We start from the raw sequence: 27,866 nt of genomic DNA on the forward strand, positions 1-27,866 counted from the left end.
GAAACACCCAAGTTACCCACTGGAAGGGGAAAACTATAAAAATTATTTCTTGTGCTAGGCGTGGTGGTATATACCTATAACGCCAGCACTGTATATGTATATACCTGTATATGGCTCCACTGCTGAGCCATGACCCCAGCCCCTCACTGGGGGATTGTAGGCAGGGGCTCTACCACTGAGCCACACCCCCAGCCCCTCACTGGGGGATTCTAGGCAGGAGCTCTACCACTGAGCCACTCCCCCAGGCCCTCCCTGGGGGATTCTAGGCAGGAGGCTGAGACAGGATCAAGAGTTTGAGGTCGTCTTTGGTTATATATGGAGTTTGAAGCTAGCCTGGGCTATTTAAGACTATTCCATCAAACACCAAAGGACATTAACTGTAAAAGGAAAAATAACTTACTTTTCACTGGAGGGCGGATTGGAAGAAGAATCAAGTGGTCAGTGTGGAAAAGAAAGGGAAAGAGAATAGAATGAATATTAGTACCTCTGCCCCTGGTACCTCCCATTTTTTTTTTCCTGGTAAAATATTTTAAGAGTGTTGGGAGTATTCTGGGAGTATTCCTGTGTTCTGTTGAACAAACTCAGAGAGCAGACCAGGTCTGCAGGATCCCCAAGCAGCCTTACCATTCTCCTCTGGCCTCAGCCTTACCTCATCTGTGGGCATTATCAAGTCTAACCTGAGCTATTTCCCATCAACGCCTGCACAGGCTGAACACCCCAATCCAAAATGCTCCAGTGACAAGCTTTTTGAGTGCCAATGTGATGCTCAAATAGTTTCCCTTTGATTTGTTTTTTATTATTTTTAAGGCTTATTTTACTTTTATTTACGTATGTATGTCTGTGTTAGCAGATGCCGTATGCATGCCCTGAGAGGCCAGCCAGAGTCACAGGCAATGGGAAGCTGTCTTAGGTGGGTGCTGGAACCCTAACTTGAGTATTCTGGGAGAGCAGAAAATCCTGTTAACCACTGAGTCATCTTTCCCTCCTCCATTTGTTTTTAATTTTTGAGATAGGGTCTTCTCAGTCCATAGACCCAGGCTATCCTTTGATCTACCTACCAACTCATTGTGCAGGGTGGAATCCAGCCAATCCTCCCGCCTTGGCCTCCCAAGCCCTGGAATTACAAGTGAGAGCCACCACATCCAGCTTTGGTTTTAGGAGCTGTATGGACCGGATTTGGGGGTATAGGGTGAGAGATGCTGAGCAGGGAGAGTCCGTGTCAATGGTCACAATTCTGAAACTGTTTGAAACTTGAAACACTTCTAGCCTCGGGCATTTCAGTCAGGGAAACTAAAGCTGCCCAAGACTAGAGAAAAGATGAATTTGGCTCAGCCAATCAGAAACATCCAGCATACTTACTTTGTACATTCACGGACTTGGCAATGGGCTGGACCAACTAAATCAACGGAATTGCTGTGACCTAGCCATCATCCTATCTGCATTATCATCCCTCTGTCCCCTGTCCTTCAGCCCCACTGTCCTGTCTGGACAGTGTTCCCCAAACTACTTCTGGTTTTTCTCTGTCTAACTTGTGAATTACTTGCTCTAGCAAACTTTTTTGTTGTGGTACTGGAGACTCAATATCGGGCCTTGTGCATGCTAGCAGAGCACTCTACCACTGAGCCACACCCATAGCCCCTCACTGGGGAATTCTAGTCAGGGACTCTACCACTGAGCTATTCTCTGTTTTTATTTTTTATTTTGAGACAGAATTGAAGTCACAGCTATCTTGGGCAGCTTAGTGAGAACTTGTTTGAAAATAGATGTAAAAAGTGCTTCCGGGGTATAGCTCATCATCAGTACAGCACTTGTCTAGAATCCCCCAGTGAGGACCTGGGGGTGTGGTTCAGTGGTAAAGCACCACTCCAGCATACATGAGTTCTGAGTTCAATCCCTGGCGATATGGGGTCAGGGGCGGGGAGGTGAGGGTCATAAATTTTCAAAGTACTTACTTTCTTCTTCTGTCCTGTCTGTAAGGAAGAATGAATGTAGCCATGTTCAACGGGGGGTGCAGAGAGATGGGGAGAGAGGGAGGGGTGGGAGTGAAGGTGGGTATGGGGGAAGAAGAAGAAGAAGAAGAAGAAGAAGAGAGAGAGAGAGAGAGAGATTAATAGTTTTGCCACCAAATGGCATCCCCGACCAGTCAGAGACCAGAGATGGGAACGCTATCAGAAGACAGACAACACCACTGTCTCAATTTACAGGGTAAGACAGGGCTCAAGTCCGCAACCACTCTTTCTCCTAAGAAACATTCACGGAGCACCTGCAGTATCCTGGGCCTGAGCGAGATCTGGGTGAGACAATATCTACCCCAGCGAACAATATCCATGGATTTCCAGGAACTCGCAGAGGAAGGGGACCAAAAGCCTTGTGAAGTGGGACAGAGGTGTGAGTAGTGTTCTGGTCAACCTGCAGGACACGGTGGGAACTTATAAAGGGATGGTGGTTGCTGACCTGCAGTGGTTACCAGGGGAGGCGTCTTGGAGGAGGATATGATGTTTTGTCTGAAACCTGAAAGATGAGCAGGGGTTAGCTGAGTGAAAAAAAAAAAAAACACCTTGGAAGGGAAAGGAAAAAATTATCCCAGACGTGGGGAAGAGCATGGGAATGGCTCTGCCTGGAAAGAACTCAGCTGTAAATGGGGCCGAGAGACAAAATTATAGCTGGATGATGAAAAGACACGCGAGCAATCTTAACATCCTCGACTCCATCTGAGAGCCCGGGAGGTGTTGCTGAACAAACAGGACTTGTGTTCAAATCTTAGTTCATTCATCTCCTAGCTGTGTGACCCACTTCATGTCCTCAACACAAAAAGCCAGGGAAGCTTGGAAAAGGCGGCTCAGCAGTTAAGAACACTGGCTGCTTTTACGAGACAGAAGTTCCATTCATGGCACCCACAGGGTGGCTCACAACTGCCTCTAACTCCCGGCTCCAGGGGATCTGATGCCCTCTTCTGGCCCTGTGGGCACTGCATGCACTTGGTTCACAGACATACATGCCGACAAAACACCCAGACACGTAAGATTAAAAATAAATATATTAAAAAAAATAAAAAGAAAGTGAACTCCAGGTTCAGTGAAGAGAGCCCGTCTCAAGAAAAACTCAAGTGGAGAGTGGCTGCAGAAGACAGCCAACATTGACCTCTGGCCTCCACAGGAGCGTATGTGGATATACACACCCATGCACACACTAACATGCACACCTGCCTACACTGCACATATACACAACGGAATCATATTCAGGTGGTGCACACCTGTGATCTCATCACTCAGGAGCCGAGGCAGGTAGCCTGGGGGGTTCAAGACCATCTTGGGCTGCACAGGAGATCTTCTCGCAAAAAAGGGGAGAGAGGGGCAATCGAAATAGAACAAACAACCTTCATACAAAAGATTCCAGAATGAGAGATGTCACTGTTAAAACTGGAGATGTCCTGGGCAGCACAGGCACAGGCACACACACACACACACACACACACACACACACACATACACACACACACACACACACACACACACACTATAGTAGCATAGCATGGTATCTTCTCCTCTGAGAGAGGAAAAAAAACCCTGCAGATGATCTGAAAATCCATTAGCTCATAAGGTGCTTAATAACTTCTTTTCTCGGTCTTTCTTGGCAGGATTTCAAATCCCAGCTCGAATTTGGATAGTCTTATATTGTCTGCTTCACGGGGCCTAGGATCACGTTGGAGACTATTTTTCTGGAATGTCTGTAGGGGATTCTCTAGACAAAATTAACTGATGCTGGAAGGACCCACTCTAACTTTGGGCAGTGTCGTCCCATGGGCTGATTGAAAAGGAGTAAGTGACCTGAGCGCCTGCAGTCTACGCTTCCTGACTGTGGATGCAACATACCCAGCTGCCTCAGTTTCCCCACCATGCTACCCCCTCAAACTGTAAGCTGGATAAACCCTTATTTTCCTAAGCTCGGGGTATTCTGTCACAGCCATGAGAAACATAACAGATACAGCCTGGTACTCCCTATGTAACCCAGACTGTCCTCGAACTTAAGACCCTCTTGTGCCTCCTAAGTGCTGGAGTTACAGATGTGAAATAGTACAGTTAGTTGTATCTCTTCATTTCATTTTAATTAATAGGGGTGTATGTGTGTGTGCACGCGCGCATTGTGGCACACATATGGAGATCAGAGGGCATCTCGAAGGAATCACGTTTCTCTTTCCACCATGTAGGTCCTGAGGATTGAACTCAGGTCATCATGCTTGGCAGCAAGTGACTGCTCAGTGAGCCATTTTGCTGGTCTGTTGCTGAATTTTGATCAGTTGCTACCTTGTCCCCAATGACTCTGACCTTACCTTCTCTAACTCCAATCTGATTGTATAGATGTTAAAGGAATACTCTTCTACTATATCATAACCTGTGGGTTGTGACCCATTTTGGGGGGAGGGTCACATATCAGATATCCTTCGTACGATATATTTATATTAAAATTCATAACAGCAGCAAATTCACAGTTATGAATTAGCAATGAAATCATTTTATGTTTGGGAGTCACCACAACATGAGGAACTGTATTAAAGGGTCGCAGCATCAGGAAGGTTGAGAACCACTGGTTCATACATATATACACATTTATGTATATATATTATAATATCTACCATTACAGCTATTAATGCCACATAAGATTGATATTTGGCCAAAAATAGAGGCAGGGGGCTGGAGAGATGGTGGGTAAGAGCTCTGGCTGTGCAAGCATGAAGACCTGAGTTCTGATCCTTAGCACCCATATAAAAAACTGGCTAACGTCCCAATACCAGGGAGATACAGTACAGAAGGATCCCAGGCACTTGCTAGCCTGAGCCAACCTAAACATGGTGAGCTCCAGGTTTAGTGAGAGACTGTCTCATGGAAGTACTAAGACTGGAAGGGACAGAACAGGATACCCATTGTCCTCCCTTGGCCTTTGCATGCATGCACAGGTGTGCATACTCACTCCCCCCCCCCATCCCAAACACACACTTTTTGGACAGCAAGATAGGTCAGCCTGTAAAGGTGTTTGCTAGCAAGTCTGAAGATCTGAGTTCTATTCCCAGGACCCTCATGGTGGAACAATGGAACCAACTCCCACCAGGTCTCATCTGACCTCCCCATGCATACCTCGACACAAGTGTCCCTTCAATATCAATATTTTTTAAATTTAAATTTAAGCTGGGTGGTGGTGGTACACACCTTTAATCCCAGCACTTTGGGAGGCAGAGCCAGGCGGATCTCTGTGAGTTCGAGGCCAGCCTGGTCTACAGAGCAAGATCCAGGACAGGCTCCAAAGCTATGCAGAGAAAACTTGTCTCAAAAAACCAAAAAAAAAAAAAAAGTTAAATTTAAAGCCAAATAAACAAAGCATGGAACTGGGTGATACATGAGGCATTCTGTAACCTCACTAGGTATGCATCACCCATTGACAAGAAAAAGCAAAGACTGTGGGCTAACAACATAGATCCACACTTACCATCCGGGGACAGTCTGCTCATCAGCCCTGAGGAAGGAGACGGAAAAACAAAATGTTGTTAACACACACAGAAATTGCAACAGAAAGAAAATCCACAATGAATGGATTTTCCCAATCCAACAGACTCAGCCAGCTCTCTGGGGGAAGTGCAGCTGTGGTGCCCTAGGTATTGAGGCCAAGGCCATTTAGGATGGCAGGACGTAGAGCATTTAAGTTCAGTTAGTTTTTTTTTAATAGCTTTTTGCCCCCAACAATAGGCAATAAGTTTCCATTTCTTTGTGGCTTTTCACCCCCAGCAGTTTCTCTTTCTCTGGGATGCAGCCCACTTTCCCTCACACGAGGTGAATTTCTCTGGACCTGTTACACCCCAAAAACAAAGGAAGTTGGGAAATCTACTCTGACCCCAGCCAGTCAACCATTTGGGCATTTCTGCATTTGTGGACATAGACAGAGACTCAGTCCCTGCTGTGGAAGGGACACATATGGACAACTTCAGATCAGTAGAAAACAGGATAGAGAATTGTGGGAGACCCTAAACCTAAATAAAACCCCTTAGAGCTGCTGCACTTCTCAGAGTCCCTCCTCTACCTGATAAATCTACAACATCGGCCATGGACTTTCACTGTGTGCCAAGCTCTTTTCCTGGCTGTTCTGGAGCTTGTTCTGTAGACCAGGCTGGCCTTGAACTCACAGAGAGTCTTCTCATTCTTTAACTAATGAAGAAAGAAAAACCCACCCACCAGCTAGCATCAACATGATTTAGAGCAATGGTTCTCACCTGGGGGTCAAATGATGCTTTTACATGGGTCACCTAAGACCATCTTCATATCAGGTATCTACATTATGATTCATAACAGTAGCAAAATTACTGTTATAAAGTAGCAATGAAAATCATTTTATGGTTGGGGGTCACCATGACGTGAGGAATTGTATTAAAGGGTCTCAGCTTTAGGAAGGTTGAGAACCATTGATTCAGAATTTCCTTAAATAGTCTCAATTCCTTGTCCCAGCTCAGTCATATAAGGCATCATTTGCTTCCAGTGCAATCTGCACACCAAGTCAGAAGGCAATTTCATCATTGTGCAAGCATCATGGAATGGACTTCCTCAAACTGAGGTTTTGGTTATGGCATTGATATGTGGTATTAGAGTCTGCTGGAGTGTAGACAATTCATCACTGGCCCAACATATGGTTGTCATACAGTACATGACCATGACCCCAACACATTCTGAATTAGTTCCATCTTTGAGTTTCCACCATCTGAGCATGACACACGCTGAAAATCTTACCAATTTTCTATGTGTATGTGTGTGCTCAGGTGTATGCAGATGCATGTGTGTGCATAGTGAGGCCAAAGGTCAACCTCCAATGCTGTTTGAGGAGCCATTCATCTTGTCATTCCCCTTACCCCCAAGATTTAATTTTTAAAAGTGTTAATTATGTGTGTGTGGGTATGTGCATGTGAGTGCAATGCCCACAGAGACCAGAAGAGGGAGACAGATCCCTTGGAGCTGGAGTTATAAGCAGTTGTGGGCTGCTGGATGTGACTGTTGGGAACTGAACTCAGATCCTCTGGAAGAGCAGTAGGTGCTCCTAACCACAGAGCCATTTCTCTAGCCCCTGCCCTGTTCTTTATTTTAAAAGTGAGGAGTTGCCCATACCATACTGAGTGCATGGAGGGCAGAGGATAACTTGCTGGAGTTCGTTCTCTTTCTTTACCATGTGTTTCTAGGATGAGGTCAGGTCATCAAGAAGCAGGCACTTCTATCCCCTGAGCCATCTTGTCAACCTCCTTTAAAAATATGCATGTATTTGTGTTTGTGTTTGTGTGTGTGTGTGTGTGAGTGTGTGTGTGTGTGTGTTTGTGCACTCCATGATAGATGTTGGAGGTCAAAAGACAACCTTGCGTGCAGTCCACAATTTTAATTTTTTGAGACAGGGTCTATGTAGCCGGTAGTCCTGTAACTCACTCTATAGACCAGGCTGGCCTCAAACTCACAGAGATCCTGCCTCTACCTCCGTCCTGAGTGCTAGGGTTAAAGGTATGCACCATTACTGTCTTCCAGCCCACAGATTCTTGCTCAAAGTCTTACATTGAACTTCCCAGCCCATGACATTGTCCATGTGTTCATATGCTTACCCACAATTCCTGATGGCAGCAGGACCGAGAGAGGTGACATGGTGGCCAAGATCACAGATGACAAGCAGGACATTGAGCCAGGTGGGTCGTAGAGACAAAGCCATAATTAGAAAGTGACAAACAAGATCAGAAGCTGGGGACTGGGAACATGTTGGAAAGTGTAATCTATAATAGGTCAATGAGTCATGATGCATGGTCAGAGATGAAGACTCGGGTTCCTTGAGATCCCCAATGGTCCCTTTGAGAGCCCCAAGAGTCCGTTTGAGATCCCTAAGAGTCTCTTTGAGAGCCCCAAGAGTCCCTTTGCAGCAGACTGGAAGAGACCTTAGTGAGCTGAGAACAGCAGTCCATGGCCTGCAGCCGTGCTGGAGGGAGAGGCAAGGCTGCTCTTTGATGACTCTAGAAGGAGGTCCCAGGCTCACCCCAGCTTGATCTGGGGATCCCAAATGTCTGGGGTGGGAATATCAGCTGGGATATCATGCCCATTGGCTTTGTTATAGGCTCTGGGGATCTGAACTCATGTCCTAATGCTTTCAGCAGATGCGTTAACCACGGAGCCGTCTTCCCAGCCCATGTGACTTTTTCTGTTTGAATGTGTCTGACCAAATTAAATCTAGGGTAGATCTAAAGTTTGCTTTCTGGACAAATGGCTTTTGTTTCTGTCCCATTCTGAAGCTTGTATTAACAAGGAAGGCCTTTTTAGGGCCTTCAAACTGTTCTCTCTCTCTCTCTCTCTCTCTCTCTCTCTCTCTCTCTCTCTCTCTCTCTCTCGTTGTTGCTGTTCAGTTAAAAATTTGTGATTAGTCAGATATGGTGGTGCAGGCTTTAATATCAGCACTTGGGAGGCAGAGACAGGTGGATCTCTGAGAGTTTAAGGCCAGTTTGATCTACATAGTGAGCTCCAGGCCAGCCAGGGCTACATAGTGAAACCCTGTCTCAAAACAAAACAAAAAAGAAAATGTCATGATTAAAGATGACCATACCAGAAAGATTTCGGTCCACTGTCTTTATGATGCAAACAGAGCATGCTCAGAGACGTTCCTGTCAATCATCTGAAAACACAAGCTGAGCATGCTCAGAAGCATTTCCCCACCAGGTTTGTGATTTAAAATGGACGTACTCAGGTGTGTCCCTGGCTGCCATCTATAACTTTTATAACATGACCTTGAGCTAAACATGCCGCACAATGTGTTTTCCGTGATCCCTTCTTTAGTTGGGACCTTTGACTAAGCATATTGGGGAATACACCTTCGGTTACGTGCTTTCCTATTGGACTATGTATGGACTCCTGCGTCGGAGGAAGACTCTGCTATGGAAATCACGACTGTCTCTCCCTGTCTGCTGCGGATGATAATTCTTTCTTTACTCTTTTTTTTCTTGGCTGAGTTTGCTTTGATCTTGCTCTCACCAAGATGCAAACCAGGTACATAGGGACCAAGGAAAAAATACTGAGTTTTTGGAGGGAAAAGAGTGGTGCTGGAATTCTATCAAAGGAGGTATTCTAGGTACTCGAGTTCTCTTCAGTCCCTAGATTAGAAGCTGGGATGTGGACACGGGAGAGGAAATGCTTGTTGAAAGTCAGCGGATATTATTTCTGTGGGACAAAGGCACCTAGAGCAGATGGATGGAGAAGGAAATAAATTGAGACCTTACCTTTCAGCACTGTAGTCATGACAGCATTGGGAAGGAGGAGGTGAGCCAGGACCAATGAGAACATTTGTCCAATCAAAGTTGAGAAGGAATATGGAATCAGTTAAGTCATCCTTTGTGCATCATCCCTCAGTGCACTCCAAAGATCCCCCTCCCCCCAATAGGGTAAGGAACCAGAATGGGGAGCTTTGATGTAACCTATGGTTCCTCCTTCTCTTTGAAGACACGTTTATTGCAGAAGTGAGAACTCCAGGGTACCCGTTATGTGAGGAATCTAAAGCCTCCCTGTTCCACTTGACTTCCAGGAGATTAGCAGACTATGGTCTCCAGAACAACCCTCACCTTCTGTTCTCAGCTGGACGCTGAGATGGTTACTTCTCAGTAAAGAAGAGAGCCTGTCTGCCCTGAAACTCACCAGTGAATACACAATCCAGCCTGTTTATATAGATAACGTAGGCTCTTAACCGGGTCAGTTCATTGATCCTACTGACACCAATATCAAGCTGTAGTCATGGAAACCAATGAGTCTTCCTGTCTTCCACGTACCATTCCTACAAGATCTAAGAGAATGGCTGACCTTAAAGTGGATCCCATCCCCACCCCACAACCTTCAGATCTAGGCTGAATGGCCATGTTCAAGTTGAGCGTTCTCTGAGTCTGCTCCTGCAAAATGTGATGGTCAGGTGTTTGCCCCTCTCTGTCATCTCCCTGAGCTGAATCCCCACCCCAACCCTTGTTTATATTTGGAGGGATTGTGACTTACATTTGACTGGAAGAGGAGTCAGAACCAGGAGCCAGTGAGTCAGCATGGGAAACAGAGGTAGAAGAAGAGGGTAGGGTTAGTACGAACGCAAACTACCTCAGTCTCCCCATGTACTTCTTTGTTCCTTCATGGAATGCTTACATGCTCACTGCTATACAGCCAGGGCCTTCTATAAAGTTTGTGGCATATAATTTGAGAAAGGTCAAAATGATGGTAACACTGACTGCCAAAAGTGTCCAGAACCCTTCTGTGGTAATTTGAATAAGAATGGTTCCTATAGGCTTATAGATTTGAATGGTTGGTCATCAGGGAGCGGCACTATTAGGAGGTGTGGCTTTGTTGGAGTGGGTGTGGCCTTGTCGGAGGAAGTGTGTCACTGGGGGTGGGCTTTGAGGTTTCAAATGCTGTCTGCTGATTCAGATGTAGAACTCTCAGCTCCCTCTCCAGCGCCATGTCTGCCTGGGTGCTGCCGTGCTCCCTGCCGTGATGATAATGACTAAATCTCTGAACAGTAAGGCAGCCCCAATGAAACATTTTTCTTTCTAAGAGTTGCTGTGGTCATGGTGTCTCCTCACAGCAACAGAACACTGACTAAAGCACCTCCTTTAGTCTTGTGTTTTTTAAATTAGCTTTACATATATACATATTTGCATATACACATATATCTACACACATATATATATATGTGTATGCCTAGAGACAAATAGATACATATCTATATAGATAGAGCACTACATTCATGTAGTTGGCCCTCAATATGAGCAGACTCTGCATCCATTTATTCAAATAACCACAAACAATTTTTTTGCACTTTTTTTTCCGAGACAGGGTTTTTTTTTTGCACTTTTTATAACTCTATTTGATCATCAATAGTTAGTTCTTACAAGAAATATTTAAAAAAATATTTTTATGATTTATATATTTGAGCCAACCATACTGGTTCATGTCTATAATCTCAGCACTTGGGAGTTTGAGGCAGGAGGATTACCACAATTTTGAGGCCAGCCTAGACTACACAGTGAGACTTTGTTTTTTCAAAGAAAATGGGCTGGCAGGATGGCTCAGTGGGTAAACACTGCAAGCCTGGAGACTAGAGTTCGATACCCGGAACCTCTGTAAAGGTAGAAGGAGAGAACCAGTTCCACTAAGTCGCCCCCTAACCCTACGTTTTCTTACGTTTCTTGAGATTTTTATTTGCTTTTATTTTTATGTATGTGAGCGTTTTACCTGCATGTCTGTCTGTCTGTCTGTGCACCACTTTCATGTAGTGCCCTCAGATATAAGAAAAGGACATCAGATCCCCTGGAACTGGAGTTACGGTTGGCGTGAGCCTCCCTGTGGGTGCTGGGAACCAAACCTGGGTCCTCTGGAAGAACGGTCAGCACTCCTAACCACTGGGCCATCTCTCCAGCCCCTAACCTCCATATTTTAATAAGAATTTTATGCCATTTTTATTTTGTGCGTATGGGTGTTTTACCTGCATGTATATAAATGCACTGCTTGTGGACCTCTTGCCCTCGGAGGCCAAAAAGATGTGCCCCCACACAGTAATAACAACGAATAAAATAAAATAAATTGCAGAAGATGTGGTGGCATTTCTGCTGAGCTCTTGGCTTGGCCCCAGAGAGCAGCACCTAGCCCTAATCCTTCCTTTGTTCAACTACACCTTTTATTTCTCTTACCTTTTGTTTCTCTTATTACCCTATGTGAATCTTGTTTGAGAGTCAAGGATCAGAGAGTCCCCAAGGATCAAAGGCCTTGCACCTGGCATTTGGTCTCTGGGGGCTCCTTTTGGGTTGCTTTGAAGGTACAGAAATTAACTAGCTAAACTGTAAAAAAGAGTAAATAAATATGCCCTAGGTAAAGGGAAAAGGACTTCAGTCCTTCGAGGCTGGACCCCCCCTGCAGCCATGATAGGCTAAATTCATTCTTAAGATGCCTCTGTGTCTTCATTCCATGGACCCGCGTGAACCCACACACTCGTGTAGCGACCACACAGCTACAATAAGACTTGTAGGACTTGGTCTTGTTCCACAGTGGGTCCTGGGGGGTCGAACTCAAGCACCAGGCTTGGTGGCAAGTGCCTTGGCCCACTGAGCCACCTCACTGGGTCCGGAACTAAATATATGGACCTCCTCCCAAGAGAGTCAGAGAATGGACGGCACAGTGCAGGGCTTCAGACCCTTCTGCCACCTGGATTTGGCAACTCAGTGCCATGGCTTGTTTGGCATGCTCAAAGCATGCTAAGTACCTAATTCCCATTGGTTCCTTCTCTCTAATTTCAGCCCCAAACAGTAGCATTACCTTATATTTGCAATCTCTGTTTATTTGGTCTGCCTGAATACTAGGAATTCTCCCAGGCCATAGGATTAAAGACAAGGGCTCATGCTCTCTGGGTATTCATAGTCTCAGAGGCCTTTCCCTGTTCCTTGTGTCATGGAGAAATAATTCTCAAGGGCCTGGCAAGAACCATTGATTCATCCCTGGGGTCTTTTCAAAGGTGTGATGGTTGAGTGAATTAAGGGATGCTCCGGTGGCTGAAAAAGCATGATTTCATCTCATCACTGCATCCGTGGTTCTCGGTGTGTCAGTAGCACCAAGCCCTGCCTCCTCTTCAGAAGCCTCGGTGGCTTGGCCTTGGCTTTGGATGATTGTGTGGCCCCGGAGTGTCTGCAGGTGTGTTTTGGAGGAGATGGTACTTGGTGGATGTGTGTGCTGTTCAGTAGGCTGGCAGAAGAAGGGGAAGCATCCTTGTTCTCTTGCAACTTCATCTCCTACACTTGGATGTCAAAACTGTAGGTTCTGCTCCTTGGAACTGCAGGGCTTAGGTCAGCAGCTCCCTGAGCCCATGGACCTTTGCTTTAGACTGAGAATTATATCACTGGTGTCTGTTTCTGAGGCTTCAGGTTTGGACTGAGCCACACTACCAAGCTCCCTGGTTCTCTAGCTTGGGATGTTCTGTTGTGTACCTTCTCAATCCCCATCATCAAGGGAGCTAATATCCCAAATAAATCCCTTCACACCTGTATATTCCATTTCATTCTGTATATTCTATTTCTTATCATAGGTTATCCTAGTCTGTTCTATTCTGTTTCTGTTCTATTCTATCTTTATATTCTATTTCCTAGTTTATTCTATATTAGCCTGTTCTATTCTATTTCTTTCTTTTCCTTGAGTTTGATGCCTGGAACCTATGTAAAGGCTGGACCTCACTATGTGGACCAGGTTGGCTTCGAACTCACAGGGATCCACCTGCCTCTGCCTCCTGAGTGCTGAGATTAAACTACTACCTGGTACTAACCCACTTCTGTTACATTTTCATTCTATTTCTGCTTTTATTCTAGTCTACTTCCATTTCCGTTATGTTCTGCTTATTCTCTCTAGTCTATTCTTTCTGGTTCTCTGGAGAATTCTGGCTGAAACAGTTTGCACAATACTCGAACTCCTTCCCCGTTTGAGATGGCATTTTAATTTACTTCAGTCCAATTCACACATCATAACAGATTGGGTGTAGCTACAGGTGTGAGAACCAGATGTTTTCTACTAAGCCAGCCTAGTTTTTTGAAACAGGGTCTCATGTAGAACAGGCTAGCCCTGTACTCACTGTGTAGCTGAGGATGACCTTGAACTTCCAATTCTTCTGCCTCCACCTCCTGAGTGCTGGTTTTACAGGTACTGGCATGCCTGGCAGCTGCTTACTTTTTAATAGTTGTTTTGTGACCCTCAAGCCAAGATTGTACGGCAGATTGAAGGCACACTCGGCCCTTCCCCAGAATTCCCAGAGGGTTTTCGGACCCTACAGAATGTGAGAGGAGCCACCTATGAGAGCACAAACATGGGGTATCTACAGTTCTTACTTTTTTCTTCCATTGCGACTGGAGGCAAAAGCATCATTCATGTGGATTCCAATGGGGCCGGGAAGCAGGTGCAGGGAGAGAATTAGACATGAGACTCAAAGCACTACAATGATCAAGACCACCACAACTCTCATGGTTTTGGAGGCTAGCTAATACACACGGTTTCTATCAAAGTTCCTCAGATTCACTCATCTACTCACCCACATATCTACCCACCCATCTCTGCATGTCTGCCTATCACCCATCTACTTATCCATCCACCCCCACACCTATTATCCACTTATCAATTCCCCACCCACTCCTCTAGCCATCCACTCACCCACTCACCATCCATCATCCACCACAGAGAAACCCTGTCTCAAAAAACCAAAAAGAAAAAAAAACCCAAAGAATGGATAAAGAGAATAGAAAATCTTTATATTCTATTTGGTAGACACTATAGCAATTCCCCCACCCTGCCTTTTTTTGTTTTGTTTTTGTTTTTTGAGACAGGGTTTCACTGTGCAGTTCTGGCTGTCCTGGAACTCAATTTGTAGACCAGGCTGGCCTTGAACTCAGGGATCCACCTGCCTCTGCCTCCCGAGTGCTGGAATTAAAGGCGTGCGCCACCACTGCCAGCAATCCCATCTTAAGGCAAGATCTACAGGTGGCTGCTAGAATTAATTGGCCAAGATGAAAAGAAAAAGTGTATATATGTGTAGTCTAAGTATCCCCCCCACATATTTATCAATTACAAGAAAGGAAATAGTAACAGGTAGTGGAGAAACCTGGTTTTCCAACAACCTTAGCCGAGAGATCAAAGAGAACATCATAGGCTAGAGACAAACCGTTATCAATCACTGGGCTATAACTCCCCAGTGAGGACACACTGTGGCCGCAGTGTCTTCTTGCCCCAAATGCATAACCTCAGTCTAAGCATGGGAAAACCTCAGGGAAAGTCAGTCTAGGAGACATTCTGAGACCAGCCGACCAGAATCATTTAAATGTTTGGAGTTCATGAAAGACAGGAAAAGACTGATGACTCAGGAGAAGAAGGGCAGGCGAGATGACCCAGCAGGTAAAGGTACTGTCCCCACCAAAGCCTGATGGTCTGGGTTCGATCCTGGGATTCGCATGGTGGAAGGAGAGAACCAACTCCTATAAGCTGCCTTCTGATCTTCACATGCACAGACAGACAGACAGACCGATAGATGGTAGATAGGTAGGTAGGTAGATAGATAGATAGGTGATAGATAGATAGATGATAGGTAGATAGATAGATAGATAGATAGATAGATAGATAGATAGATAGATGATAGATAGATAGATAGATAGATAGATAGATAGATAGATAGATGACAGACAGAAAGATTCAACTTTTGAAATAGAAGAGGAAGAAAGGGAAGAAAGAAGGGGAAAGAGAAGGAGGAAGAAGTAACCACACGCCTCATATGACCCCCATAACCTGTATATTCTGGTCCCCACATTCTCTCTATTCTTGCTCGAACCTTCCCTCGCCCACCATGCTCTCATTCTACCCACCATCTTTCTGCCACGCTGACTATTCTCGGAGCCTCGAAGGCCCTCGGCGTCTTCGAGCCCACCATCTTTTCGTACACGCGGTTCCGTCTGCCCGAAATAACGTGTAACCGCTTTAGCTGGCTAGCTCCTGCTTCTTGTTGAAGTCTCGTCTCAAACGTCACACTTCAGGAATGGTCTTGCCTACAGCTCCCTACTGTAGGGATGTGGCTATCTGCTCCTCATGAGGATCACATCGAGACAGAGTTATGCCCACTTCTCCCCACCTCTATTCCCAGCACTGAGTACAAACGAAAACTGGAAAGCATTGTAGATCTGGTAGTGGAGGAAACAGCGCCGGTTCATGACAGGGCTTGAGTCTTTCCAGTGTAGCCTTTGGCATCTTTATGCTGTAAAGGACCGGCATCTCTGACACTCTGGCTACAGGGCTGGTGACTCCCGGCACTACACAAATTCTACCTCTGCAGTGACACAGAGCAGTCCAGGGGCTCCGTGTAAAGGACTTGCATCTGCCTTACACTCTGGCTACAGGGCTGGTGACTCCACTACACAAATGTTATCTCTGCAGTGACGCAAAGCCGTCCAGGAGAGTCTGTGACTAACGAGGAGCAGAAGAGGACAAGAAGCTGACCGACACAGACAGGTGGGTCTCTCTCCCATGTGGCAAAAAGTCACTTATGAGAACCACACAGTATGCTCATCTCCAGGTGTAGACACTAGTACCTCCAAGGGTAAGGTCACAAACTAGAAACTCATGAGGCCACCGGTATCTTGAAGGGCAACCCAGGACTCTTACAGCCATCTCCACTAGGGAAAAGAGAAGGAACTGCCTAAGCCCAAAGCAAGGAAGCCTGTGGTAGACCTCAGAAATGCTTATTGAATCCAGCCTCCGTGGCCTCCCCATCCTAAGATGCCACCGAGAAGAGGTGAGGGGAGGATGGAAGCCTTACCTTCACGAGGAATGCAGGCCTCTGTCAGGCCCAGGAAAAGGAGGACCACCAGGGACCTCTTCAGAAACGGCTCCAATCTGCACATAGTGGGGCCTGGACAGGGTGCCTGGTCTTCTCCTTCGAGGCTCAAGAGGACTCTGCTCACTCGCTGCTCTCCTGGGCTCTCAAGGCAAAATTCACTGCCTACACATGCCCTCCAGCTACACGGAGGCAGTCAGCTGGTGAGGCCTTTGCCCACACCACCAGCTGCTGGCCCAGCAACTGCCCCTCTCCACTAGCACCTGATAGTTATCTCAAAGCAACACTCTATGACGATTACATGTTGTACCCACTTGCTCGTTTTCCTGTGGCCCAAATGTAACATCTTGTTTGGTGACATTTGTAGCTAACAGTGACTTTTGCATTTTAATTTTAATTTTTTTTAACAGCTGCCATGATATTTCACTTGTGCTGAAATGTGGTGATATTTTATTTGTATGTTAATAAATAACGTTTGCCTGGCTAGCTCAGTGTGGGTGTTTTACCTACATATATTTGTACATCACATGCATTCAGGACCCTCAGAGGCCAGAAGAGGGTGTCAGCTCTCTGGCACCAGAGTTAGGATGGTTGTGAACCACCATGTGGGTGCTGGGAATCGAACCCAGGTCCTCTGGAAGACCAGCCAGCGCTCTTAACCATGGAACCATTGCTCCAGCCCCTACTGGGTATGTTGTTGTTGTTTTGAGACAGGATCTCATTTTGTATTCCGGGCTAGACTCGAATCCATGGTGATCCTCCTGCCTCAATGTGCCAAGTTTTGGAATTATAGTCACGTGCTACCACACAAAGAACATTTTTTTTTTTTGAGGCAAGGCATCACATAGCCCAACCGAGCCTGGAATTCACTGTGCCACTGAAAATGACCTTAAGCGTCTGCCCCTGATTCTCCAGTGTTTGGATGACAGGTGTCACCACCACACCCAGTTTATGTGGTTCCGGGGATCGAGCCCCGGCAAGCACTAAGCAGTCTATCATCCAAGCTGTACCTGGTCCCCTATTTCTGTTTTACATATCTTTGTTTGCTTGCTTGTTTTGAGGGGTGTTGTGGGTGTGTGCACATTTAGACAAGGGCACGTGGATGGAGGTCATCGGACAACGTGGTAGAGTTGGTTGTCTCCTACTGTGTGGGTCTCAGGGATCCAACTCAGGTAATTAAGCTTAGCAGCAAGTGCCTTTACCTGCCTTACCATCTCCCAGGCTCCTCTTTTTGTATGCTTTTAAGGCAGGTTCTTGCCTTGTGGCCCAGACGAACCTTGAATTTAAGACCCTCAGCCTCCCAGTTTCTGAGATGACATACAAACATCCCCGTATCTGGCTGGAAAGTAATAATGAGGACGTTCTATGGGTGGAGAATGGACATGTGTAGTTCGTAGTTCAGATGGACTGGGAGATGATATGAGCATCTCTGAAAACCACAGCAGAACTGAGTGTGCCAGTTCATTACTGGGGGCGCTGAGGCAGGAGGATCACAAGTTCCCAAGTTTCAGGCAGATCTGGCCTGTGTAGTGAGAACCGTTGGGGAGGGAGGGAGGCAGAGAGGCAGGGAAAGAGACCTCAGCCGGGGTGTTTGTCATCCCCACCAGCCTGGGAGGTCTTCAAAGGCAAGGACTCTTTTCTCACACTATCCCTAATGTCAACACACGCCTGCTCCACAAAAGGAACTTGGTAGTTAACTGAAAGCCGCTTGAGCATCCCAAGGGTCCCGAGTGTGACTCCTGGAAAAGGTAGGGCTGGCTGACTTCAAGTGCTCACCCTGCTCCTGCCTTGGGATGGGACTGGCTGAGTTTGCTTTCTGTCAGTCTGTGATGAAAACAGACTAAAATCAACTTGAAGAGGAAAGGGTTTATTTGGAGTTCAGGTTCCAGTCGAAGATCAAAAGTCTAGAGGAAGTCGGGGCAGCAACTTATGGCAGGGAACTGAAGCAGAGACCTTGAAGAAAATTGCCTACTGGTTTACCCCCCCCCCCCCCCCCCCCGTGGCGGGGCTTGCTCAGCCTCCTTGCCATTACAACCAGGTGACTCTAGTTGGTGTGGAGTTGATGAGAGACCCAAGCCACGCAAGGGCTGAGGGTCAGACGCGGAGGGCATTCTGGGCAGCTGCCAAGGACTTCCAGAGCCTCCCTGGGGCTCCGTCTCCGGTCAGGCAGTTGCGTCAGGCAAGGGACAGTGTCAGAGGTGGGGAAGCCCTTCAGCGCCTCGGGAAGCAGCGTCTAGGTGCTTCGATCAGTGATCCGTGTCGCACTGACAGAACACTGTGGGCCCCATCCTGGTGATCCAGCGTTCTGTGTCCTCCCCCAGCTTCGTCTCTACCACCCGCTTCGTTCTCCCAGCCCCGGGCAGTGTCTGCTCCTGGGCTTCTACCAGCCCAAATGCCCTCCAGTCTCTTACTCCTGTTTGCCTCGCCCCTGTTCAAACCCGGGGACCCTTCTCACCTCTTCCTTTAGTCCTTCCCGCACCTGATCTGAGACATCGCTCTCTCTGCACTCTGAACACTGAGCTGATGAGACCCTCTCCAAGCCAGCAGGGCATTCATGAAACTGTCCCAGAAGAGGAGAGAAAGGAAGTGGGGGGGGGGGAGAAGAAGAGAAGAAAAGAAACAGGACGGGAGGGGAGGGGAAAGGAGGGAAGAGAAAGAAGAAAAGAGGGGGAGAACAGAAGAGAGGAGAGGAGGGGAGGGGAGAAGACAGGAGGGGAAACGAGAGGAGAGAGGAGCAGAGGAAGGAGAGCAGAGGAGAGGAAAGGACGGGGAGGGGAGAAAAGGAGGGGCAGAGCAGAGGAGAGAGGAGCAGAGGAAGGAGAGCAGAGGAGAGGACCTCTGTTGCTGACTGAGGTATCTTCTTGTCCTCACTTGTTTCTGACATCATAACTGACAAGCTCTCCACCTCAGGTCACCTTTACATCTCGAGGTTCCTCATATTGTGGTGACCGCCCCCAACCATGAAATTATTTTCATTGCGACTTCATAACTGTCATTTTTCTGTCATAAATCATTATGTAAATATCGGATGTGTGACCGCCCCCCCCGGGGGCCAGGGCCCACTGGTTGAGAACCACTGCTTTAGGGGCTTTTCCACCACTATCTTGGTTTTCTTTGTCGCCATCTGAGACTCCAACATAAACTCGTGCCTTCCATCTCTCCAGCGATGTTGGACTCTTCTCTACACCCACTGTAGAGATGCCTTGCTCAGGGCACTGGCATCACAGGACAACGGATGCATGCACAGTGTCCATTCAGAGTGACCTCCACTTCCTGGTTGTTTCTTACTAGGGCCAGGGAAACTTATATTTCAGAGACGGGAGCACAGTAGCCTGATACACGCGTGTGGCATGAGGAACTCAGAGGCTGCTAGGCGCATTGTTCATTGGGGTGTTTGTGCATGGGAAGTGCAAGTGAAGGAGCTGAGCTGCCACAAGGGGGCGTCTGTGTGCGCAATACAAACTAGTGTCCTAGGCTAAACTGTCTCCTACACTCCCTGCCTTAGGCAGAAGGGAGGGGGACAAAGGAGAACCAAGTATAATGACACATATACGAGAAGAGGCCATGATAAAACGCATTACCCTGGCCACCCGGTGGTAGGACACACCTTTAATCCCAGCACTCGGGGAGGCAGAGGCAGGCAGATCTCTGTGAGTTCAAGGCCAGCCTGGTCTACAGAGCAAGATCCAGGACAGCCAGGGCTGTTACACAGAGAAACCCTGTCTTGAAAAAGCAAAAAAAAAACCAAACAAAAACAACTCATTACTCTGTATGCTAGCCTACAAAATGAATTTCATATATATATATATATATATACATATATATATAAACACATACATATAATGTTCATATCATGTGTGCGATATATGCGCATTTGACAGCTCTTCACATCTGCATTCCACATCCTCTGATTCAGCCATCTTCAGATGGTTAAATACTTGAAGAAAAAAAAAATGCACCAAGGCTGGGAGGTGGCTCATTGGGTGAGCACATACAAATGTGAGAACCTTAGTTCAAGTCTCCAGAGCCTTCCAAAGAAGCTGGGCATGGTCACGCCCACCTGTAACTCCCAACGTTGTCGGGGATGCACAGAGAAAGAACAGTGGCTGGAGCTTGCTGGCTGCCAGCTAGTACCATGTCCAAGGAGAGCTCCTGCCTCAAAAGAATAAGGTGAAGAGTGATGGAGCAGATCACCTGACACACACACACACAGAGTTACATCTGTATTGAACATTGCAGACTTCTTGTCACATCACTGCTTCAACAATACATTGTAATAGTTGTATAGAATTTCATTGCATCAGCTGTTATAAGTGATTTGAGGTTTTGGTTTTGGTTTTTCGAGACAAAGTTTCTCTGTGTAGCCCTAGTTGTCCTAGAACTCTCTATGTAGACCAGGCTTGCCTTAAACTCACAGAGATCCCCCTGCCTCCCCCCCCCCCCCGGTGCTGGGATTAAAGCGTGCACCACCACTGCCTGGCTTTGAGGTGATTTAATATGAGATCATGCATAGATTACGTGGAAATTGGGATGCAGCTTTTTAATAATGAATTTAAGCATCCATTGATTGTGGTTTTTAGAAGCAGATGTTTGAACTACTTTCCCAGGGATCCTAAGGGACAGTTGTTACATGTGTCCAAATTTTTTATGCATACAAATGTAGATATTTATGCATACACATAAAAATCTTTAAAAGCCACCATCAGTATTAAACTTGTCACTAGAGTCAGGAAGACTGGGAAGGTGGAGGGAGTAGAATCAGGAGTTCAAAGCCAGACTTGGTGACATAGCCAGTTAGAGGCCAACCTGAGCTACAGGAGACCTGGTTTCAAAGCAAAACAAACCTCAGCACAACTGTAGGCCAGGAGACGGCTCATCAGGGAAAGGCATTTGCTGCCAAGACCCGCAACCGAAGCTCTAGTCTCTGAACCCACACAGTGAATAGAGAGAGCTGACTCCTGGAAAAATTGTCTTTTCTGACTTCACGTGGACAGGGTGGCGAATGCAGACTCTTGTGCATGGTAAAAAAACAAAACAAAACTGTAAATAAAATGGTGGGATTGGGGACAATATAAACATTCTCCATTGTCCTTTCTCTGTGTTATCAAGTGTATTTGATGAACACATGTATATTCTCTTTAGATCAGACACAGGCAAAAATCACTTTAAATTAATGAGCACTGAGTAAAGGCAGGGCACTCTCGGGGCCAGCAATTGACAAATGATGTTTTCCGGGTTCTCCGAGTTAACTTTCTGGTGCTAATTTAAAACTGCAGTTGGCAGGAATTGAACTTCACTCTCCCGGGACTCATTAAAAGCGGTGTCAGGAGCTCCCACGGGGACTCTCAACAACTCTTATCGCCATGGGATCTTCGTGGCCAATTTACTCCACCCATCCTGCTGGCACACAAAAAAACAAGCACCAAAGAGGAAAAAAAATAGCCTTGAGTTTGGCAGAAAGATTTGGGAATAAAGCAATTTGAACCAATTCAAGAGTTAAACTCTGAAATGGCTAGTGAGTGTTGCTGCATCGTGCTGGGGATTAATTAGCCAGCTGGCCCCCATGCACCAAAGATGTTTTGACATTGTGTCCTTTCTTCTGCTGTTGGCCTGATGACAGGAGTCACTGCTGAAGTTTCTTCATTCTCTGTGGCTACCTCTGCGGCGGTGAAGGACAAGTCTGATCCCCACTCCCCTAGAGTGCTCTCTGCGGGCTCCTGAGCACACTTAGGCTCAGTAATTGGCATTCTTGGAGACACCATTTTACATGTTGGTTGTGTGATTGCTGGTTTTTTTTCCTGCTCACTAAATATTCCTCAAGAAACTTTGTAATTAAAATGCAAGCGGTGGTTCTGCCAGATGGCTCAGTGGGTAGATGAGGCACTTGGTCCCAAGCGTGATGAAACCTGAGTTCCATCCCCAGGACCCAAAGGATGGTAAGAGAGCCAATGCCAGTGGGTGTCCACTGCCCTCCATGTGGGTGTATGTGCACAAGGTACAGACACGTACAAATAAACGGATATACAAAACTTCTAGTACAAATAGTTGCTGTGGGATGGTCTGTATGTCAAGTGTGTTGCTGATTGGTCAATAAATAAATCACTGATTGGCCCATGGCCAGGCAGGAAGTGTAGGTGAGACAAGGAGGAGAATAAAGCTGGGAAGTGGAAGGCTGAGATAGAGAGACACTGCCAGCCACCACGATGACAAGCAGCATGTGAAGATGCCGGTAAGCCACGAGCCATGTGGCAAGGTATAGATTAGTGGAAATGGATTAATTTAAGCTATAAGAACAGTTGGCAAGAAGCCTGCCACGGCCATATAGTTTGTAACCAATATAAGTCTCTGTGTTTACTTGGTCGGGTCTGAGCGGCTGTGGGACTGGCGGGTGAGAGAGATTTGCCCTGACTGTGGGCCAGGCAAGAAAACTCTAGCTACAAATGGCGCCCAATGTGGTGGCAAGAGTTTCCACCTAAAACTTTAGAAAAGATTCTAAAACAGAGCTAAAAACATCTTCCTAATTGTCTCTCTCAAATGAGCGGCAGCTGCCGGTTTGAGCTACTGGAGGGTTCCTAGCGTGCGAGCTCGACCTGTCGTATGGCGGGAATGAGGCCTCTGTAAGTGGCACATTAAGCTGCGTGGTGGATTTAGCCTTTGCTAGTACAAAACAAGAAGAGAGATTTCTGGGCTACACGCTGCTTGGATAAAAGCATAGACCCATGATAGCTCCCAGAGCTGGCGGTAAATGTACTACCACCATGTTGGGAAGCTGAGGTGGGCGGAGCCAGCAGCCACAGCTGCTGCAGTTTAAAGCAATAGATTCACAATAAGACAGATTCAGATGTAATAGTTTACAATGTGTGTAAAATATACGTAGGCTTGAAAGAGACAAAAAAGGTGATATATACAGTTATAGAAACAAATACATAGTTTAAAAAAATAAAGTCTTTAAAGAGATAGTAAAACTAATATGAAAAATAAGCCACGTAAAGATGGATATCACACAGAGAATCTGGATTGTGTTGTCTTTGGGATTCTTAACTGCAGAGAGATATTTGATTGTAAAGGAAGCTGAGTTAAACCAATATGCATATTTTAAAGGTACCTTGAATTCAAAATTTGGATATAAGGATATGTTGCTTTCGAAAAGAGACTCTGCTTTTGTTTCCACAGAAAGCCAGACGCTATGGATTTGTTCCAGATTAAGATACATCAGGTTTGACCAGCCAAGACCCCCTGAAAGGTCTCTGATGACACCATGGCCCAGATGATCCAACATCCAGAATGGTTTGAAGGCAACTGGCTCAGACGATACACCCTCATGGACTATTCCATAATCCTAAAGTTTTCTTTGTGTCCCTATAAGATACAGCGCCCCCCTCCAGCAGGAAGTAGTAAGAGAAGCCAAGCCCAAATTCCTAAATTATATGTAATTTTACTTTGTTAAGGTTAAAACCTTCCTTTTTGAAAAAAAAAAAAAAGAAAAGGGAAAGTGCTGTGGGATGTTCTGTATGTCAAGTGTGTTGCTGATTGGTCAATAAATAAATCACTGATTGGCCAGTGGCCAGGCAGGAAGTATAGGTGGGACAAGGAGGAGAATAAAGCTGGGAAGTGGAAGGCTGAGTCAGAGAGACACTGCCAGCCACCACGATGACAAGCAGCATGTGAAGATGCTGGTAAGCCACGAGCCATGTGGCAAGGTATAGATTTATAGAAATGGATTAATTTAAGCTGTAAGAACAGTTGGCAAGAAGCCTGCCATGGCCATACAGTTTGTAAGCAACATAAGTCTCTGTGTTTACTTGGTCGGGTCTGAGGCTGTGGGACTGGCAGGTGAGAGAGATTTGTCCTGACTGTGGGCCAGGCAGGAAAACTCTAGCTACAAGTTTTCCTGTTTCCAATGATGGAAACTAAGACAGATGAGAAAGCACAGATCTCCCTGTAGATTACTCTGTATGACTTTCTCTTGTCTCGACATTGTGTGCTGTAGAAATTTCTGGGTGTACCATACATCTGGTTAGCTAGCTAGCTTTTGAAAAAAAAATTCAGTTATCAATATGTTACAAAGAGATTTCTTAGATTAGTAAATGAAGCTCTTATTCTTTAGTGGGCACTAAGTCATGGTTGGATGGGGAATGAGGCTCTGATGTTGCTGCCATCCCACAGCAGGAGAAAAGGCTTTGAAAGTCTCCACTGGAAATGGCAGACGTTGGAGGAGAACACTTCTAACACAGGACAACGTATACATGCATTGAAGTAGTATATGGTACCCAACAAAGAGAGTTTACGTGTATCTGTTAGAAATGAGGGCTGGAGAAAGGGCTCAGGTGGTCAAGATCACTGGCCCTCCTTACAGAGGACCTGGGTTCAATTCTCTGCACCCACCTGACAGCTCACAACCGGCTGTAACTCCAGTTGCAGGGCATCCAACGCCCTCTTCCGGCCTTCCAAGGGCAGTATGGGTAAAACCCCCATAACCATAAATAAAAATTAAAGAAAAAATGAGGGCTGGAGACATGACTCAGTATTTAAGGGCATGTACTCCACTTGCAGAATACCTGAGCTGGATTCCCCATCACCCACAATGGTGGCTTCCAATTCCAGCTCCAGGAGATCCAACATCCTTTTCTGGCCTCTCTGGGCCACTATACTCTCATGCACACATCCCACTGTCCCCCCAACCCCCCGCCACCACACACATATACACATGTTTAAAATAAATAATTTTTTTTAAATGCATAAGCCAGTCATGGTAGCACTTGGGAGGAAAGGGCAGAATGGTTAGGAGTTCAAATCAATCCTCAGCTGTGACGAGAATTTCATGCCAGCCTGGGCTACATGTGAACATGTCTCAAAAAAATGTATATTGAAAAACAAGCTATGCCTGATGTCACAGGTCTGTAATCCTAGCTACTAAGGAGACTGAGGCATGATGATCGCAAGTTCAAGACCAGCCTGGACTATAATGAGTTCCAGGACCTGGCCCCCAAATTTAAAAAAAAAAAAAAGTGACTCAGCCAGGAGTATGCTTGTCCAGAATCCAATGCGGGGCTGGAGGAGTGACTCAATGGCAGAGCACTTGCCTAAGGGGCTGGAGGCCCCAGGATTGATCTTCAGTACTGACAATAAATTAAAAAATTAAAATAAAAAATAAATAAATCCTGGCATAACAAAAACAAGCTATGATCCAAGCAAGAGATCCTTACCTACTACTAACAACCTCATCTATTTCATTGTTGTGATAACAAAATAACTCACGATGAGATTTACAAAACATGGCAAATCTCAGACAGGCAGACCATTCAGAAGGCGAAGGCACCACCAAGCCCAGTGACCGGAGTTCTATCCCAGGCTGTCACAGGGTGGAAAGAGAACTGACCTCCACAACTTGTCCTCTGACCATCACATGGGCATCAGGACACATGTTCACCGTCCTCCAGACATGAAAGAAATGAATGTAGTTAAAACGTGGGGACGTGGAGATGTGGTTTGGGGTACAGTGATCTTGCAGAGAACCTGAGTTCGGCTCCCGGCACCCACACTGGGCAGCTCACAACCTCCTCTAACTCCAGTTTCAGGGAATGGGTTTTTATCCTCTTCTGGCCTATACACACATATTTAATTTAAAATAAATCTTTATTTTTCCCAAAACAGGGTTTCTCTGTGTCACCCTGGCTATCCTGGAACTCACTCTGTAGACCAGGCTGGCCTTGAACTCAGAGATTCACCTGCCTCTGCCTACAAGAGCCAGGATTAAGGTGTGCACAGCCATTGCTCCTGCAACATTAGTTTGTTGTTGTTGTTTAAATAAATCTTTAAAAAGCAAATTTGGGGAGATGGGAATGGTAGGTAAGTTTAGCTTCACACTGCATGCACAAAACTCTACGTGACTTCAAATAGATGTCGCTTTTATTGTTTTATCAGCTAGAATGCATTCCCTTGGGCTGGAGAGTGGGCTCAGCAGTTAAGAGTACTCACAGCTCTTTCAGAGGATCAAGGTTTCATTCCCAGCACCCACATGATGGCTCACAATTACCTATGACAGTAGCTGCAGGAGATCTGATGCCTTATTCTGACCACCACAGGCACACACACAGTGCACAAGGCACGTAAAACAAGAAATAAATCTTAAAACATTAAGAAAAAAAGCATTCCTTTGTTTGAATCATTGAACGGTTGTAGCATTATCTAGTCAAAGCTGAACCAGCCTGCCCCACAGGTCAGAAAAGGGCCTTTGCTTCCACCTGCTGGACATTTTCCATAACAATGACACATGATCACTTAAAACATAAAAAGACAAAACTTTAAATTTATGCTGGATGTCCTGGCTCAAATATGTAATCCTTGAATTCCAGATGCCGAGGCAGGAGGATGGTAGTGATTTCAAGATTAGCCTGGGAAACAAGGAGAGATTCTGCCTCAAAAAGTTTTTTGAGCTCCATTTGGTGGGTATGATGCTCAAGCCAGTAATCCCAGAACTCTGAAGACAGAGGCAGGACACTAGGCCATGGCCATCCTGAGCTATATCGTTCAAGTCAATCAATGCTAAATATCAAAACGCTATCTCAGAAAGAAAAAGAAAGGAAGGTCTGTCAGTGGTGGTACATGCCTTTAGTCCCAGCACTCGGGAGGCAGAGCCAGGCAGAACTCTATGAGTTCCAGGCCAGCCTGGTCTACAGATTGAGATCCAGGACAGGCACCAAAACTACAGAAAGAAACCCTGTTTTGAAAAACCAAAATCAAAATAAATAATAATAATAATAAATAATAGTGGTAATAGGGACATACACACAACTATAAAAGTGTTATCCTTGGCCAGAGGCCAAGTAATTTATTGGAAAATCACATTTTACAGAGTTATAAGGAGACAAACATCACTCCCGTTCTGTGACTCAATATTGACAACTTGAGAATAACAGCACCAAGTAAAAATAAAATATAACAAAAGCCATTCAAGAGGGGCATCTCGGCACTCTGGGCAGAGGTATGAGTCCAGACACAAGTTCATGGCCAATCTGGGATACATAGACCAGTCGTCTCTTGAGTTTCAAGCTAGCCTGGTCTACATAGTGAGTTTCCAGGACAGCCAGTGACACATAGTGAGATCTTGTCTCAAACAACACACACACACACACACACACACACACACACACACACACACACCAGTGGGGCATAGTGAAACACAATTGTCCTCAGACCTTCAAGGTCTGCTTCCAGGGTGTTGTCATGTAACAAGGGTAACCTAGCAACAGTCTCTCTAGGAAAAGACTTCAATCTGGATACAGACTCACAAGGGTGCCATTCTTTTTTTTAAATTTAATTTTATTTATTTTTTTTAAATTGCACTGATGATATTCATTAATTACACTCATATTAATCACATTTGTGGTATTCATAGATTACATTCGCAGTATTCATTCAAATATATATTTTAATTTTAAATGCCGAATGTCATTTATTGAAGTGGGGAAGAGGTCTTAAATACAGGC

At 45.8% G+C, this 27,866-nt stretch overlaps 1 protein-coding gene across 1 annotated transcript in view; it reads right to left on the minus strand.

Annotated features, from left to right (window-relative positions):
- Positions 1–16,493, minus strand: part of Eddm13 (epididymal protein 13) — a 31,505-nt gene extending 15,012 nt beyond the window's left edge. The window contains exons 1-3 of the mRNA XM_059253525.1: positions 16,360–16,493; positions 13,870–13,909; positions 3,254–3,327 (exon numbers count right to left, since the gene is read on the minus strand). Of these exons, the coding sequence (XP_059109508.1) occupies positions 3,254–3,327; positions 13,870–13,909; positions 16,360–16,444 (199 nt within the window). The 5' untranslated portion in view covers positions 16,445–16,493. The remainder of the gene's footprint in view (positions 1–3,253; positions 3,328–13,869; positions 13,910–16,359) is intronic.
- Between the last annotated feature and the right edge of the window lie 11,373 nt (positions 16,494–27,866).

Source organism: Peromyscus eremicus, chromosome 1, assembly GCF_949786415.1.
Source record: "Peromyscus eremicus chromosome 1, PerEre_H2_v1, whole genome shotgun sequence".
Taxonomy (NCBI): domain Eukaryota; kingdom Metazoa; phylum Chordata; class Mammalia; order Rodentia; family Cricetidae; genus Peromyscus; species Peromyscus eremicus.